Genomic DNA, 16,077 nt, shown 5'->3' with positions numbered 1-16,077 from the left:
TATCTATGTATTATACAAATTTATTAAAAATAAAAAATTTAATATTAATACGTAAACATTAAATATTTTATAAAGTAATTGAAAAAAAATCAATGAGTTTATAATATTTATGTAAATTTATTCTCAAATAAATAAAATAATAACCTTATATAAATATAATGAAATTTTTTTCATATATATAACGGTAAGTTTAATGTAAAAATAAAAAACCTCACAAAAATGTAATTTTTTTTATTTAGTTTGTATCATATACAGTTTCTAGCCTGGTTTTCTTTTACGCGATACACCGTAGAGTTTCGAGGGAAACGTTATCCTAAAAGCAACCAATACAGAATTCCACAATGTGAGTATGGCATTGGCTACAGTGCTTCAATTCTCATTTGCTCCGGTAGCCGGACCACCCACCAGACGACGGCAGCAAATTCGCTCCTCCGCCGACCGCCAAGCTCTCTTCAGCCGCATCGCACCTATCTACGATAACGTACGCCAAAAAAGTTTCATCTTTCTCACTCCAATTTTAAAAATTTATCTCCCAACCTAATTTCTTACATATGCGATTACATTTACACAGTTGAATGACGTGTTGAGTTTGGGGCAACATCGCATATGGAAACGAATGGCAGTTAATTGGAGTGGGTAACCATTAAATCCCTCAACTTCTCTTTCGATTTTTCGATTTACCCACATTCTGTTCCAGTATTAAAAAATGCTTCGCTATAAATATTGATTTGAAATGATAGGGCAAAAGAAGGGAATAATGTGTTGGATTTGTGTTGTGGAAGTGGGGATTTGGCATTTCTTTTGTCTCAAAAGGTTGGACTCAATGGCCAGGTTTGTTTTTCACTCTTTCCCCTTCTTCTCTCTTGCATCCACTCATCATTTGGTTAACACCTTTTCTTATGCTTTCATACACCTCAATCTTGTACCCTAAATATGAAATTAATCTAATTTGTTGCAAAAAAAGTTGTTATAAGAAAACTAATGACCATTATATCTTCATTTATTCCCACAATTTATAGGTTACTGGCCTTGATTTCTCAAGAGAACAACTAATTGTCGCTTCAAAGAGACAACAATTACATGCAAAAGCCTGCTATTGTAATCTTAAGTGAGCATTGGTATATCTAGCTCTGGTTTTTGTGTATTGGTAAATGGTAATAAAGGAAAAAAAATGGTTTCAGGGCTAATTTGGTAATTATGTTATGTCTTAAAGGTGGGTGGAAGGCGATGCAGTTGATTTGCCATATCCTGATTGTTATTTTGATGCAATTACTATTGGATATGGGCTACGAAATGTAGTTGATAAATATAAGGCAATGAAGGAGGTTTATCGAGTTTTAAAACCAGGTTCTAAAGCATCAATACTTGACTTCAATAAAAGCACTGATGAATTTAGAACATCTATTCAGGTTTGTTTAAAAAATGTGGAACTACTTTTAATAAATAAACGTGTAGATAAAAACAATTTAATCCATTTTATTTATAAATTTTGGATCTTTGTGACAGGGATGGATGATAGACAATATAGTTGTGCCTGTAGCAGCTGGATATGGTCTTACAGAGGAGTATCGATATCTAAAGAGCTCAATTCAAGAATTTTTAACAGGTTTGTTTCTTATTGTTGTATTGTGACAACATGTGCATATTCTTTTGACATATAGATGGGACCCACAACATGAAAATATTACATAGAGTTAGGCAAGATGCAAGAAATATCAAAGTAATTTTGTTTATAAGGCATTGTACTTTAATTTTTTTATTAGGTTATTGTAGTTTGAAAAATCTTTAGATGACATTGCTATAATTGGGTAGATTTCTTGAAATGTAGTCATGTAATAAGAAGAAATGGAAGTAGGGTGCTATAATATAATAAACAATTAAAGGAAAGTATGTAGCTATGTGTTGTATTTAACCTAATAGATATTTGTTTTTTTTTATATAATTTGCAAATTGTTTTACAAACAGGTGAGGAATTGGAGCATCTTGCATTGGAATCAGGTTTTTCAAGTGCAAAACATTATGAAATTAGTGGAGGACTCATGGGCAACTTGGTTGCTACACGATAAAGCAAGCTCATAAATGTTGCTAATTATTCGTTTTCGTCACAAGAGATTTGTAATAAAAAGGCTTAATTTGCTATTAAAACTCTTACGTACATGCATTTTGCTTCATTTATTCGAAATTATGTTTATTAGGAACACCTACTTAGCAATTTTATACACAAAATTATAACCTACCAATAAAATAAACAACTTACCTAACTAAAATACATAAAATCCGGAAATAATCCTACAAACAAATTTGCCCTTTCTTCATGATATCAAAATGTTGAGACTAGGGACCGTACTGGTGATTTCATAGTGACCCACATTGATATCATGAGTTATGACAGAACATGTTGTACTGTGTTTGTCTTGCTTTGAACTGATGTCAATGGGACATATGTGTTCTATTTTTTCCTACCCAAAAAGGTGGGGTGTGAGTACATGGCTCTCTCTTGATCTTTTGTCTACACAAATGACGTAAATGACCTCATTATCAAAAATAGATCACTGTCGTTACCTTGGATAGAACTCACTATGAGAAACTGTAGCAACTGAATAAGAGCTTTCTCCCTCATGATCATGAAGCAACTTTTGTGTAATGTTGTTGAGTTCCATGGTTTTTTCGTCTGCGAAAGGGGGATTAGAAGGGAGGGGTAAATGTTCATCATCTTTTGCCAACATTCTTAGTACAGTTGACATTGTTGGCCTTAAAGATGGAGCTTCTTGGGTGCAAAGAAGTCCTACATGTACCACTTTTATAGCGACTTTCTTGAAAATGGTGTTTGGGTGAACATCCATCGAGAGGTTCGGGTCAAAGATTTGCTCCACTATACCTTTCTGGAAGAGCTCCCATGCCTATTCATCCACAAATTATGTAATTTTTCTATTAGTCGGGAATCAGTTCTGTAACTTTATGAAACATATGGATCATTTATGGCAATTCGTTATTAAATAGGGATCATTTCTATAATTTTGTGAAACATAGGAACATTTTCTATAATTTTGTGAAATATAATGACCATTTCTATACTTTTGTAAAATACAGGGGATATTTTAAAAATTTTAAGAAAAAAAGGGATCATCTTTGTAACTTTACTATCAGGGTCTATTTTCTATAGTTTAGTTAAATATAGGGACCATTTTTGTAACTTTCATAAGAGTAAATTATGGGGACCATTTTTGTCAATTTCAGAGACCATGTCTGTAAAACTAATTTCAAAGGTGTTTATGTAAATATCCTGACAGGGATAATTTCTGTAATTTTCCTATCAATACAGGGACCAATTCTGTAAATTATGGGGACCAATTCTATGATGACATTTTATATTTTTGTTAATATTACTTTTTTACGGTTTTATGATGAGAAAAATACTTTATGTATCATGTGAAGATTTTTTACTTACGGTAGAGACTAGGTTGTCGGTATATTCTAGTGCATTGCTTCTGTTGCTTTCCATTCCTGTGACGATTTCCAGAAGTAAAATACCGAAGCTATAGACGTCTACTTTTTCTGTTAACTGACCATAGGCTAGATACTCTGGAGCCATATATCCACTGGTGAAAAGGAAATAAAAATTAATATGTTATTTTAGTACTTTTTATATCTAAAGTAAACTAAAAGAGAAAATGTTTCTTTTATATTTAATCGAACAATACTTAATCCGGTAAGAAGTATATGGATGTTTGTTTTTTACTTAATACAAAAAGAATGACTTACAGTGTTCCTGCTATGGCAGTGCTGATGTGACTTTTATCATCTTGAAAAGATCTGGCCAATCCAAAATCAGCTATTTTAGCACGAAGTCTCATGTCTAACAAGATGTTAGAAGCTTTGATATCCCTGTGAATAATTCGGGTCTTGGTATTCTCATGAAGGTACACCAGGCCTTCTGCTGTGCCAATAATGATTTGAAACCTCTTCTCCCAGTTTAGTTTCTTTCCTTTTATTGCATCTGTAGAAATGTTCACATATTCATAAATTCATCTTGAATTCTAGATATTGGAAAATTAAGAACATACCAAAAATAAAGAGGTCGAGGCTCATGTTGGGAAGATATTCATATATAAGAATGCTTTCGGGTCCTGAACAACTGCATCCTAAAAGCCTCACAAGGTTTTTGTGTTCAACACTGCTAATTATGTTAACTTCATTGTAGAAATCAGCTGCCCTGAGTTTGTTGTTGACATAGAGCCTCTTCACAGCTATTTCTCTTCCATCTGAAAGTACCCCCTGAGTGAAATTTTCAATGCCGAAATTAGTTTGATAAAGGGTCTATGATAAACTAAAACATGGGGGCCTTATTTGTTATGAAGGAAACGACAGTCTGAGTCTCAATCCAATGCATGCCAAAATCAGTACCTTGTAGACAGTTCCAAATCCTCCTTGTCCAAGTTTGTTGGACTCATCCCAATTTGTTGTGGCTTTCTCAATAGTGGAGTATTTGAAGTTTAAGCTACTGTCAGTAAGAATCTTAGCCAATTTCTCAGAATCATAAGAGCCTGAAGGAGTTATAAATTATTAGGGTTGTTTTAACAAATCCACCAACCTGCTTTATAGTTTTTTTGGAAACGACTTGCTTTATAGTTGGCATTAAAGAATATATTTAAATTATGTTGAATGAGTTGTACCTCTTCTCCTCTGTTGTATATATCTACGTCTCCTGATGTATAAAGCAATCGTCAAAGCAACAACCAAAACCACCACAGAACTAATAATGGAAATAATAATTGTTGCCGTCTTCCCTACAAAACATACAAATTAAAAATGATCAAAATATGTTAGGATCGCACTTAAGCTTTATACATGCCAAACACTCATTTTGAAGATTCCATATTTTGGTTATTATCATATTGATTTTAACATAGAGATATTTTTGTTTGAACAATGTATTTAGCTATTTGTGTGTATATTAACATTTCCTTTTTAGAGTTTATATGTAAGAAATAACAACTTATTCTCACTTACTTGTTTATTCTAGCAACTTTTTTTTTAATATTACAACATTGTACTGAAATTTTACTTTAAAAAATTCACCCAGTTATAACTTTGTACTATGAAAATCTTCATAATTATAGCGGTGGAAATTCATTTGTATATGCATGTCATTTTTATAATTTTATATATCTTTCAAATCACAATTTCGTAGTAAGAGTAAAATTTTACAAAGTATTGACCGAAAAATCTATCCAATTATAGCAATGTACTTTGAAACTTTTACACAATCATAGCACTAAAAATTGCAATGTATTCGGATGACACTGCTATACTTATTTAGAAGTTTCAAAGTACAATGTTTAAGTAGAAATAAAAGAAAGTAACATTTATAATTAACAAATATATGGAAGTACACTATTATTTCTTGCAGCTAACGCAAGCGTTTCTCTTAATAGATATTTGGTTGGTATACAAATCATCCATTAATGAGCATGATAACATTGCAGTCAAGAGATAATTCCATTAAGCCATTGACCACCTTTTACATATAAATCATAATTAAGTAATCGTATAAAAAACAATTCAATACCAATCTTTTTACCTTTACTTTTCGAGCCACTTGTCAATGGTAGAGGATTTAGAAAATCCGTATTGGAATACCTCATAAAACACCCTGTATTCAACGCCCTACCCTCCGACCATGGCAAACATTTTGATATCACCTCAGACGCATTCTCCAAACACTTCCTACAATCCCCTAGACTTAAAGTCGTCCAACATTTCGCCATCACATAAACTGACTTATTACCACGCGCCGCGACCACCTCTCCTCTACCAAAATACATATCATTACTCAATGCATCTGCTACCACATTCAACACTGCCTGTTTCGTCGAATTTTGAAACTCTATACTCTCCCTCGTTATATTCCCACAAACAATTGTGTCATAAGATCCCGTATACTCTTCATAAAAGCTATAATTTAGAAGCCGCATAAAACAACCGTCGAGAAAAATTCGAGCCCCATTACGTGGATAGCAACTTGGAAAAACAGTACGAGTTTCCGCATAACATAACACGCAATCTTGTGAAGAAAGATCGTCGTAGCATTGGAAGAGTACGTAATTTGTGTTGGATCCCATGCCTACTTCTACTGTTGCGTTATGTGATGTTCGCATTTGGGTGCTAACTATTTCCATTGCTTGGACATAATTTGGGACGAAGTATGTGTCATCCTCATGGATTTGTTCGTCACAAAACAACTTGATGACTTGGGTTCTCGCATCCCCATTTGAGCTTGATACAAGTAGTAAAAATGTGATTGAAGCAATCAGGAGCGATGTTTTGTACATCTTATGTTAGATCTGAAGTATATAAATTTGTTAGTAATGATGAAAAGTAAAGTATGTTGCTAATTTTTGTAAAAAACTTTGGACTTTTAGTTGGTGGGGGGGGGGGGGGGGGGGGGGGGGGGGGGGAGTAAAAAAAGAAAACATGCTATCGATCGTTGTTGTTTTGCTTCTTCATGTTTCTATGAAGCTATTCTTTAGAACAATAAATATATTAAAAAAAGGGTTAAAAAAAGATGTAACTAAACATAAATTGAAACAACAAATAAAATAATTTATAGCTTAGAACTTAATGTTTATAAAGCGCTTGTAAAATATATTACACTTATATATATATATATATATATATATATATATATATATATATATATATATATATATATATATATATATATATATATATATATATATATATATATATATATATATATCTTAATAATTGAAGATCATTTTGCTAAATGTCATCTTCTCATTAAATTTGCCACATGTAATTTTGTAAATTTTTTGATTAAATTTAAATCCACATGTCATTTTGTGTTTTTTTTTTTGAATTAAATCAATAAATATGCCACATAATACTAAATTTATATATGTAAAGTATTAAATATATTTTATTGTGATAATAAATGCAAAGAATCTAATATATATATATATATATATATATATATATATATATATATATATATATATATTAAAATACATTGAATATGATAATAAATTTAATAAATATGACAACAATCATTGATATTATCGATGATCTTTCTAATAGTGATTCTATTTATTCATTAGTTGAATATGTTTATTTATTTTGAAATTTTTTTAATATTTAAACTTTGATATATTTTTTTTAATCAACCCGTGTAATATACAAGTTTCACACCTAGTATATATATAAAAGAAATCAAAGAACCAAATAATATTTGATCTAAAGATACCATTCTTTTATGCCCTTAAGATTATAGGGTTGCGCCTTATTGGATACATGAAATAACAAAGTTTTGTTGTAGTTTAGAAGAAGAAAAAGAAAGAACATTTAGTTTGCCTAACTTTATTTCAAACTAGACAATTAAAGATACGATTAAAAGCTTAGGATATCAAAGACCAAAACATTTGGTTTTAGTAATAAAGGAAATATTAATAAAAATATCAGAAAATAAAGACATTTATAGGATTCCCAAAACATGAAATTATAGGTTCGTTGACTTAAAATAAATCCAATTAATTAGGTATGTTTACACATCTATTTGATAGCCGGTAACCCCAATATTCATTGTGATTTACATAAGATATATTTTCATTAAGAGAAATTAAATATCCTCATATCTTTATTCCTACAAATTCTCTTACCTATTTAAATAATGACATGTGTCATATTACTATCTTAAAATATATTTAAATTTCATTAAATGAACATTAAATATTACACATGTCACCATTTAATTGGGTAGGATGATTATATGTAGGAAAAAAAAGTAGGAGGATATTTAATTTTCATTTATTAATGAAAAAACAAACAAAAAGTGAACTACTTCACTAAGAGCATCTCATATGTTGTTTTTTGAAAGGTAGTTGTTAAGATTCTGATCTTGATTTTAAGATCTTACAATCTTAGATCATACAAGAATAAAACAATCACGGTCATATTAGGGTCTATCTGATCCAAGATTTATACTACGATCTTATGATCCTAAATAGGGTCTTCAAATCTTAACACTCTCTACTTCTTTAGTACTTTATCATATAGTCATGCTTCAAAAATCCGTCCATTTAACTCAAAGATGATTATTGCAAGTCGTAAGAAGTCTCATAGAACATCTACTACAAGAAAATTTCAATTAAACTACGAAAAAATTTCATAGAAAAAAGCAATAATATTTCGGAGCTAAAGCTAAATAACTACGAAATTTGTTACACAAAATTTCATTTCGAATTAGGTAAAATTTCTTGATAGTCATGTTATTTTCATTGTGATATGATCTTTTAAATTTTATACGGTCACAATAATATTTTTTTCTTTTCTTTTTTGCTTAAGATGTTTTCTTCCTAGCTTTTACTATTTGCAGCATCAAGAATTATGATTCATGCATAAAGAGTTTAAGTTAATTCTACCAATTATGTCTTAATCAATGTCAAGTCTCAAGAGGTACTACACAAACAAGACCTTGAAAGCAAATTTGAAGAACGTAACATTTTGATATGATCTTTCGATCCTGATCTAATCTTACGACCATGATTTTTCATAACACAAGACCATCTTAAATACTACAACCTTGTTGTGAAGGGGTCCATGATTTTTAAAGCCATAATGAGTGATGTGAAGGGGTCCATGATTTATAAAGCCATAGTGAGAGATGACGTGACATTCACTTTCATTTTGTTCAAGATGGAGTTCATTCTTACCGACCGAAATGTGGTGTCATATTTTTTTTTCTCTCCTTTTAATTTTATTTTCTTAACCTACAACCTATCAAAATTCATCCCTTCCCACTGATATCTTTTGATGCAGTATTTATGAAGCATATAATTCAAAGTGGAGAGAAGAATAAAAAAGTCGAACAGCGGGCTGAGTAAGCCACTCCACTCTATTCTTAAATCTTGATCATAATTAATAACTATATCCATTTTCAAAAGTTGTGGGCCCACTGTGGCGTATGATTCATGCCAGTACAAAAACGAAAATTTTAAAAATTAAAAAAAATAAAATCTATATTCCACTAAAGTACAAGAACTGAAATTTCCTTTGAGGTTACTACGTGTTCAAATGAAAAACGCAATTTTGTTAGCACCTAAACAAATATTTTAGTTTTGAAAATCTGTGAAAATGAAGCATCAAATTGATAACCGAATAAGCAATTGAGATGTTTAAAGTATTTGAAGAGCTTATGTCCAGTTCGATTTCAATTCTCATACTAAACAATCAGTTCTGGGTAGAATATTCATGAGTTTGTTAAAATTTAAACAACGAAATAAATGAAGAACCGAATTAATAGCAATAAACTTACTGAAGAACGTGATGAGATTCAGTAAACAATAATTCCTATGTTTCTTAAGCCTCTAAAGTTCGTAAGACTTTAAAACAAAAAAGCAAATCAAGTTCGTTTTTTAGCTCCGATGATTTTATTATCATCATGGACGAATCAAAGCATTAAATTTTAACAAACAATCTATATTACCACAATCTTAATAACTTTAATTCCGTTAAAAACTGTATAAAAGTGAAAAAAATTCAGATCGGATACATACCTCTTTCACTGTGAAAACGAAGAGGAGCGGATTGAATTTTCGTTTCGTTCTTAGTTAGTGGGGTTCTGGATTATGTAGAAGGGTAAAGTCAGTTCTACATATATGATTTTTGCGTGTAGAAAATTAAAGAAAGTTAGAATAAGCTGATAAAGCTTGAATACTTAGGGTCGCCAACCCAGTTGAAATTCAATGAAAGTCTTTCAAACAACCACTATGGAATGTTCTCTAAAATTAGTCGGAAGCAGTCAAGAGAGTTGGTAGCTTGTTATCTTTACAATGTTTTAATTAAAAAAATTTAAATATGAAGGTGTAAATACGTAGAAACTTTAAATTTATAAGAAAATAAAAAAATAATGAATTATTAAAATTGATTTTTGTTTTAAATTAAAATAAATAAACAAAATAAACTAATAAGCTTTAATTTAGGATTTTGAAATACAAAGGTAAATCAATTAATGAAATTAATATTCATTTATTACTACATTTTATTATAACTATTACATTAAAATATTATGTAGAATTTATTAAAATAGAAAAAACTTATAAAATGACGTGGGGAAAAAATTAATTCAAAATAACTATAAAATGACATTTGACAAATTGAACGAAAGTATGTTATGTGACAAAAAAACCTTTATTTATTTGAGTAAATTAACGTTCGATAAAAATTGTTAGAATTTTTTAAAATATATAAAATTACGATATCATTTTACATATAAAATAGAGACATAATTTTTTTAAAACGCAATTAAGTGAATTTGAAAAAACATAAAAGATCTTTTTATTAAGCACAACACTAGCTTTTGAAGTTGAGTTTATTGTTTAACCTAAAGCAATAAGCTCCTACTGTGGAATAAAGTTTTTCATTTATTGTTTAACCTAAAGCAATAAGCTCCTACTGTGGAACAAAGTTTTTCATTTATTATTGAGCTTTTTCTTAAAAGTTAAAAGATATAAGCTTCCAAAAGTTGTGTGTCGAACACACCTTTAGAATATGTGTATTGGTATTTTCCCGATTGTTTGTTAGGCATTCCAGGTGAAAAAGAAAAAAAAGACATAAACTACATTTTGCACTCTCCTTTGGCAACATATTATTTGCCACGTTATATGATATGAGTTGCCATGTTTAGGCTGTGTTTGGCAGAAATAAACTAATTTACTGTAATTCAGTATTTACTAAGATCATAAAAGCAGATTATCTTAACTTATAAGAATGTGTGTGCGTGTAACTTCCTAATTTTTAGAATATATTTTTCATTTTAAACTAACATAAAGATTCATTTTCATAAAGATACATTCAAAGTAAAACAATTTGTTCTTAAATTGAAATCCATAAAGCAGAGTGATAAAGAAAGTTTCACGGAATCTCCAATGTTGAAACAGATGATGTGTGTACAGTCATGCCTTCACATCCTTACAAACTATTCAAGTACATGAAAACATTTTTATCTATAACTGTAAGCACGAAACTTAGTGAGTTCCCCAAAGTATCACATACATCACAACACAACAAAACATATATAATAACTATGGGTTATCATAACCCTATAGACTATCAACATTGTTGAGTCATCAACAACTCAAATAAACTAATTTGGGTTATCAACAACCCTGAGCTATCAGTAGCTCACATGCAGTAAATTGGGTTATCGGTAGCCCCGAGCTATATGCATCACAGATACATCAAATTAGGTTATTAGCATCCCTGAGCTATCAACAACTCACATACAACACATGATATATGTAACACAGTGAGAAAACTCACTTGAACTAAACAGCATAAGCTCAACCGCAACTTGAGAAACAGAAACAACTAACATAAGCCACCTAAAGCGAAATCAAAACTAGTCCTTAGCTAAAGACTCAATTCTACCAAGGTTTGACTAAAAGTCAAACTTGTAAAAATCAATAGGAGTCAACGACCACCATAGCGAGACCTTGGCTGCGCTATGGCCAAGTCCCGACAAAATAGACGCATTGCATCGCACAACCACATTTTAGGACTTCTTTAGTTATGCTGTGGTTTCGGTCAAAAAGCTTTTTCTTCATTAAGTGCCTAATCCTTTAAGACCATTTCTAATACTTTCCAGAAAGTTTCGTTTCATCATGAAGAACCATAAAAATCATAACTTTATGGACATACATGTCCTTCCCCAAACTTAGGTCAAAATGGAGAAAACAGAGTCAAACCTTCATGCATGGCATCAAACAAGTGATTCACTTCATATTTGAAACATATGATGCACTAGAGACCCCGAAAAATGATAAAGTTGCCAACTTTATAAATTACAACCTTTCAAGAGTTACAAAACACTAGGAAACTTGCTAATTTTTTAGATCCTAAGGAAATGAAACATACAGGTAGAGTCTTGAATGCCTACCAAGGTCTAGGACTGAATAATGAGTTGCACAATCATTGGATCTAACTTTCTTGTACCACAACACCTTGATCCTTCCACCAAAATGCCAAGATTCTCACTAAACACTCAAAGAGGGATTAGGATTTGCTTTTGGGGAGAGGGAGGCTGAAATGAGGTGAAACTCTAACCAACATGTTGCTTAAATAGGGCCCAAAGCCTAAAATCTAGGGTTTAGGAAGCTTCCGTCTCCATGTCGTGGTGAATACTTGACTACGTCGTGGTCAATGTTCAAATGCGCTCTTCATTTTGATGATGTGGCCATGCCGTGGTCAGCAACCTACTGGCGCCGTGACATAAGGTTTTTCCATAAAACCTTATCTTTGACATCTTTAAGCCTTCAACTGATCAAATCGGGAAAATGGGTGTTACAACTCTCCCCTGCTTAAATTACACCCTCATGACAAAATTTGTTGAACTGTCAAAATTTCATGCTTCCCATATAAACATACAACGCTTCTCAGGTCAACTGTGCTCCTTCTTCATCACAACCTTACCTAAAAGGTGAACTAGAATTGAATCCAACTTATTGGTGAACCATATCCATTAACAGAAACCTTTTCCTAACAACTGAAACAAAATCCCAACCTTAAATAAACTAAGCAGATCCCTCCTATGCGCAAATAATCCAATAAACTTCCAAACTCGGAGGAAAATTCCAAAGTCACTTAAAGTGCTGTCGAAACCCGTATCGGGTTGTCCCTAATTGCCAACCATGTAGATATGACATCCCAAACTGAACTCTACGTAGACCCATAGTCACACCTGAAAAGTCGAATAAAGTCGTTGTAGCATCCAAACATTCACTATTCACATACAACCACCAAATCTGAACCTGTTAGAAATAAAGATCTTACAACCAAACAACCAAGAGTACACACCCAAAAACTTAGGTACACGACTAAAAAAACTCTAATAGGGGGGTTGACACACCAAATGTGACTTTAACTTCTACTGCTCATGGGGAGCAGAATGAGCAATCGATCAGAAATGAATCGAAAAACTAAACCCAAAGATCTCATATATTTTGAACGAATCCGATATGAAAATACATACACTGAACCCTGTATCCAATCAATAGATCAACCACTACCTGCATTGTCCAAGATAATTAACCCATGTTGCAAGCTATTAAGCTAACCATGGTCTCAATACTCGCTACTCAATGTAATGTCCCAAAAATAACAAGAAAAAAAATTTCATTTTAAATAAGTTAAATCCAATCATTCATTGTTCTAGAAAACGATTATAGTCAAATTATTCTCAAAACATCAAAGTAATTTGTAAACATTCAGTGTGGAATAAAACTCCAGAGGATGTAGTGCGATCAATTCAGGCCCTTCCTTTTGATAGCGGAAGTAACTAAAACCATAAACATAAACTGTAAGCACAAAGCTTAGTGACTTCCCCAAAGTACCACATACAACACACATATATAGATATAACAACACGTGGCTGTGTTGGGTCTATATCAACCCTCAGGTCCATATCAACCCCGAGTCCATAATGACTCCATGTAACAACATGTAGCTGTGTCTGGACCGTATCAACCCCGAGTCTATATCAACCCTGAGTCCATAATGACTCCTAACCCATATTGACTCTATACATATAACATACAATCATACCAGTAATTGTCACAAAGACAGCAAGCACATACAAACATATCAGTCAATGTCACAAAGACCACTACTATCCTACAACAAAATCCAATGGGCCGACATTGGTGCCTTCAACCCATAAGTACAGTGAGGAGACTCACCTTACAGTCCGAAAGAATAGTTACACCGATCATTGCTCCAAAAGTTATTGCTACCGGTCACTTATACAATTAACAGGGACCCAAATCTCAAACTATTATTCAAATTACCTAAAATACCCTTAGGTCAAACTTGGTCAAAATCAAAAAGTCAAAATGTCAAAGGAGGTCAACACAGACTAAGTGCACCTAGCGTATTCAGTAACTACGCTTAGTGTAGTAGAACCCTTCCTGATTATGGGACTTCGTCCTGGTATGCTCAACGTACTACCAAGTACACCTAACATACTCGACTAATTCCATTTACCTTCGTTAAGTGCTTATATCATTAAGATCTCAAGTCCAAAACTTAAATCTAGTCCCAAATAACATTCTAAGTTATAAAGTTTCCAACTTTATGGATTTCAATGGCTAAAAGGAGTCAATACACCAAAATCCTAACTTAATACACATACTAAAGCATCATGACTCGTGCATGGAGGGAAGAAAGGGACCCCTATCACATTTTTATGACTCCTAATAGCTTCATAATGGATAAAATTCCAAACTTTATCCATTAGGATGGTCCAAACAACCAAGATATAGTCTTTAAGTCTCAAAGGGATGAAAAATACTTCTTTCTCAACTTAATCCATTAAGTCCACGTCTCTAGCCTTCAGACCTGAATCCATATGATGTTTAGATGGATAAAGTTTCCAACTTTATCCAAAACAAGGTCACATACTTTCAAGATCTAAATTTTATGCGAAAAGTAACCAAAAAGCCCATAAAACCCAAAACTAGCTAGATCTAACAAATGCTTCATCGAGATTTAAGCTTTATACCTTCTGGAGTTAAGAAAGCCAATATAGGCTCTGATATATAAGCTTGAGCTTCTACAATCAACAAGTTTGAACTTCTCCTTCCTCCAAAACGCACTCAAAACACATAGTAAGGGTCCAGATTTAATCTATGGTGTTAGGGTTTCGAGTTGGAGGCACAAGAGGGTGGAGGCTGATGTTAGGAAGGACCCCAAGGGGTTAGATGTCACACCCCCAAACCGGATCTACGGAAACGTCTGGGGGTGGATGACGTCATTATACGGTATCATAACAATTAAATATAAATGAATCAAATCCATATAACCAATATATTCATAATTTAAAAGTTTACATTGTAGTTAAAAATTGTTTACATGATATCAAATGCATGTGAGAAAAATGAATGACGTGATATGATGATGTCCCATCCACCAAAAACTCTTGTGGTTACCTGTTACTGAATTCCTAAGAATACTAGTGATTTTGAAAAGTGTCAACAAGTAAGTTGGTGAGTTCATAAGCATTTTGTATGAAAAAGGTTTGTAACCGTTTCATGAAAATGATAGTGTATACTTCCAGAAAATCCAATATTTTCTTAAAAATGAACTGTATGTCTTAAGTCCCAAGACTAGAGATGTAAGTAATATTGTACTGTAAAATGATGTAATGAAGTTTTATCTTTATATAAAACTACTTGAAATGTATGTTACACCGTAAATCAAATGTTTTGTTGATACCTTATGTGAGTTATTATAACCATGCTAATACGACTAGTGGCCTGAACAACGTGCTTTGGCCGTCGGAACTGTTACGACATTTGTCACCCCAGACCTTACGATATAACTATAGCTAACAGTTTAGGTGTGGGGATGTCAATCTCGTATAGATCTATAAACAAGTATCACGCTCTCCCTACAAGTGACTCTGGTTATAATGTAGGTCTTAGTATGTGTACTCTGGTAGGTACGGTGAAGCCAAATGTCTCACAACCAGTATCAATCGATTTATGTGAATTGAACACTCCTTTTTCTTGTAAACGAAATAATTATACCTTTAAATAATTATATCTTTCTTCTGAAATGATAGTGTAGTTTTGTAATTCCCAAACTATACCAATTATAGTTTATCTTGTTTGTTTGTTGAGACTATTTGTATAATCTTTTATATGGTCAAAACATTTATATTTTTGGTTGTAAACCACAAAATGGTGAGATAACTAGAATGTGCTATTTGTTATTAGAAAAGCTATACTTTGGTAAAAAGCTTCCAAAAACCTTGTAGTTTTACAAATCGTAATTTTGATCACGATTTTTATAACATAGATCATGTTTTGCTTTTGTTAGTTTTACTATTGAAAACTAATATAACACAAATATATGTATAAAAGTTAGTGATAACCATATCTTATGCAAATAATGGCTTATACTTCAACATAAAGATGAAACATGCAAGTATTTGTATGATAAACAAATTTTGACTTGTATTCCGACCCCCCTAAAACATGGAAAATATCGAAAATATAGGGACAT

At 32.0% G+C, this 16,077-nt stretch overlaps 2 protein-coding genes across 2 annotated transcripts; one reads left to right on the top strand and one right to left on the bottom strand.

The window, feature by feature from the left end:
- The first annotated feature begins 271 nt into the window (after positions 1-271).
- MENG (S-adenosyl-L-methionine-dependent methyltransferases superfamily protein) lies at positions 272-2,198 on the top strand. Its single transcript, XM_079013153.1, has 7 exons — positions 272-481; positions 572-636; positions 741-831; positions 1,020-1,108; positions 1,214-1,409; positions 1,507-1,606; positions 1,966-2,198. Exons 1-7 carry the CDS (start codon positions 350-352, stop codon positions 2,064-2,066), a joined length of 774 nt encoding a protein of 257 aa, XP_078869279.1. The 5' UTR covers positions 272-349; the 3' UTR covers positions 2,067-2,198.
- On the bottom strand, positions 2,113-9,819 carry LOC145066010 (cysteine-rich receptor-like protein kinase 2). Its single transcript, XM_079013152.1, has 8 exons — positions 9,573-9,819; positions 5,582-6,344; positions 4,674-4,787; positions 4,405-4,544; positions 4,065-4,275; positions 3,763-3,997; positions 3,449-3,599; positions 2,113-2,900 (listed from the first exon to the last, which is right to left on the bottom strand). Exons 2-8 carry the CDS (start codon positions 6,330-6,332, stop codon positions 2,559-2,561), a joined length of 1,944 nt encoding a protein of 647 aa, XP_078869278.1. The 5' UTR covers positions 6,333-6,344; positions 9,573-9,819; the 3' UTR covers positions 2,113-2,558.
- Positions 9,820-16,077: the final 6,258 nt, after the last annotated feature.

Source organism: Lactuca serriola, chromosome 8, assembly GCF_051521515.1.
Source record: "Lactuca serriola cultivar US96UC23 chromosome 8, Lser_US96UC23_V15, whole genome shotgun sequence".
In the NCBI taxonomy this organism is placed as follows: domain Eukaryota; kingdom Viridiplantae; phylum Streptophyta; class Magnoliopsida; order Asterales; family Asteraceae; genus Lactuca; species Lactuca serriola.
This window is presented reverse-complemented; position numbering and strand designations above follow the sequence as displayed.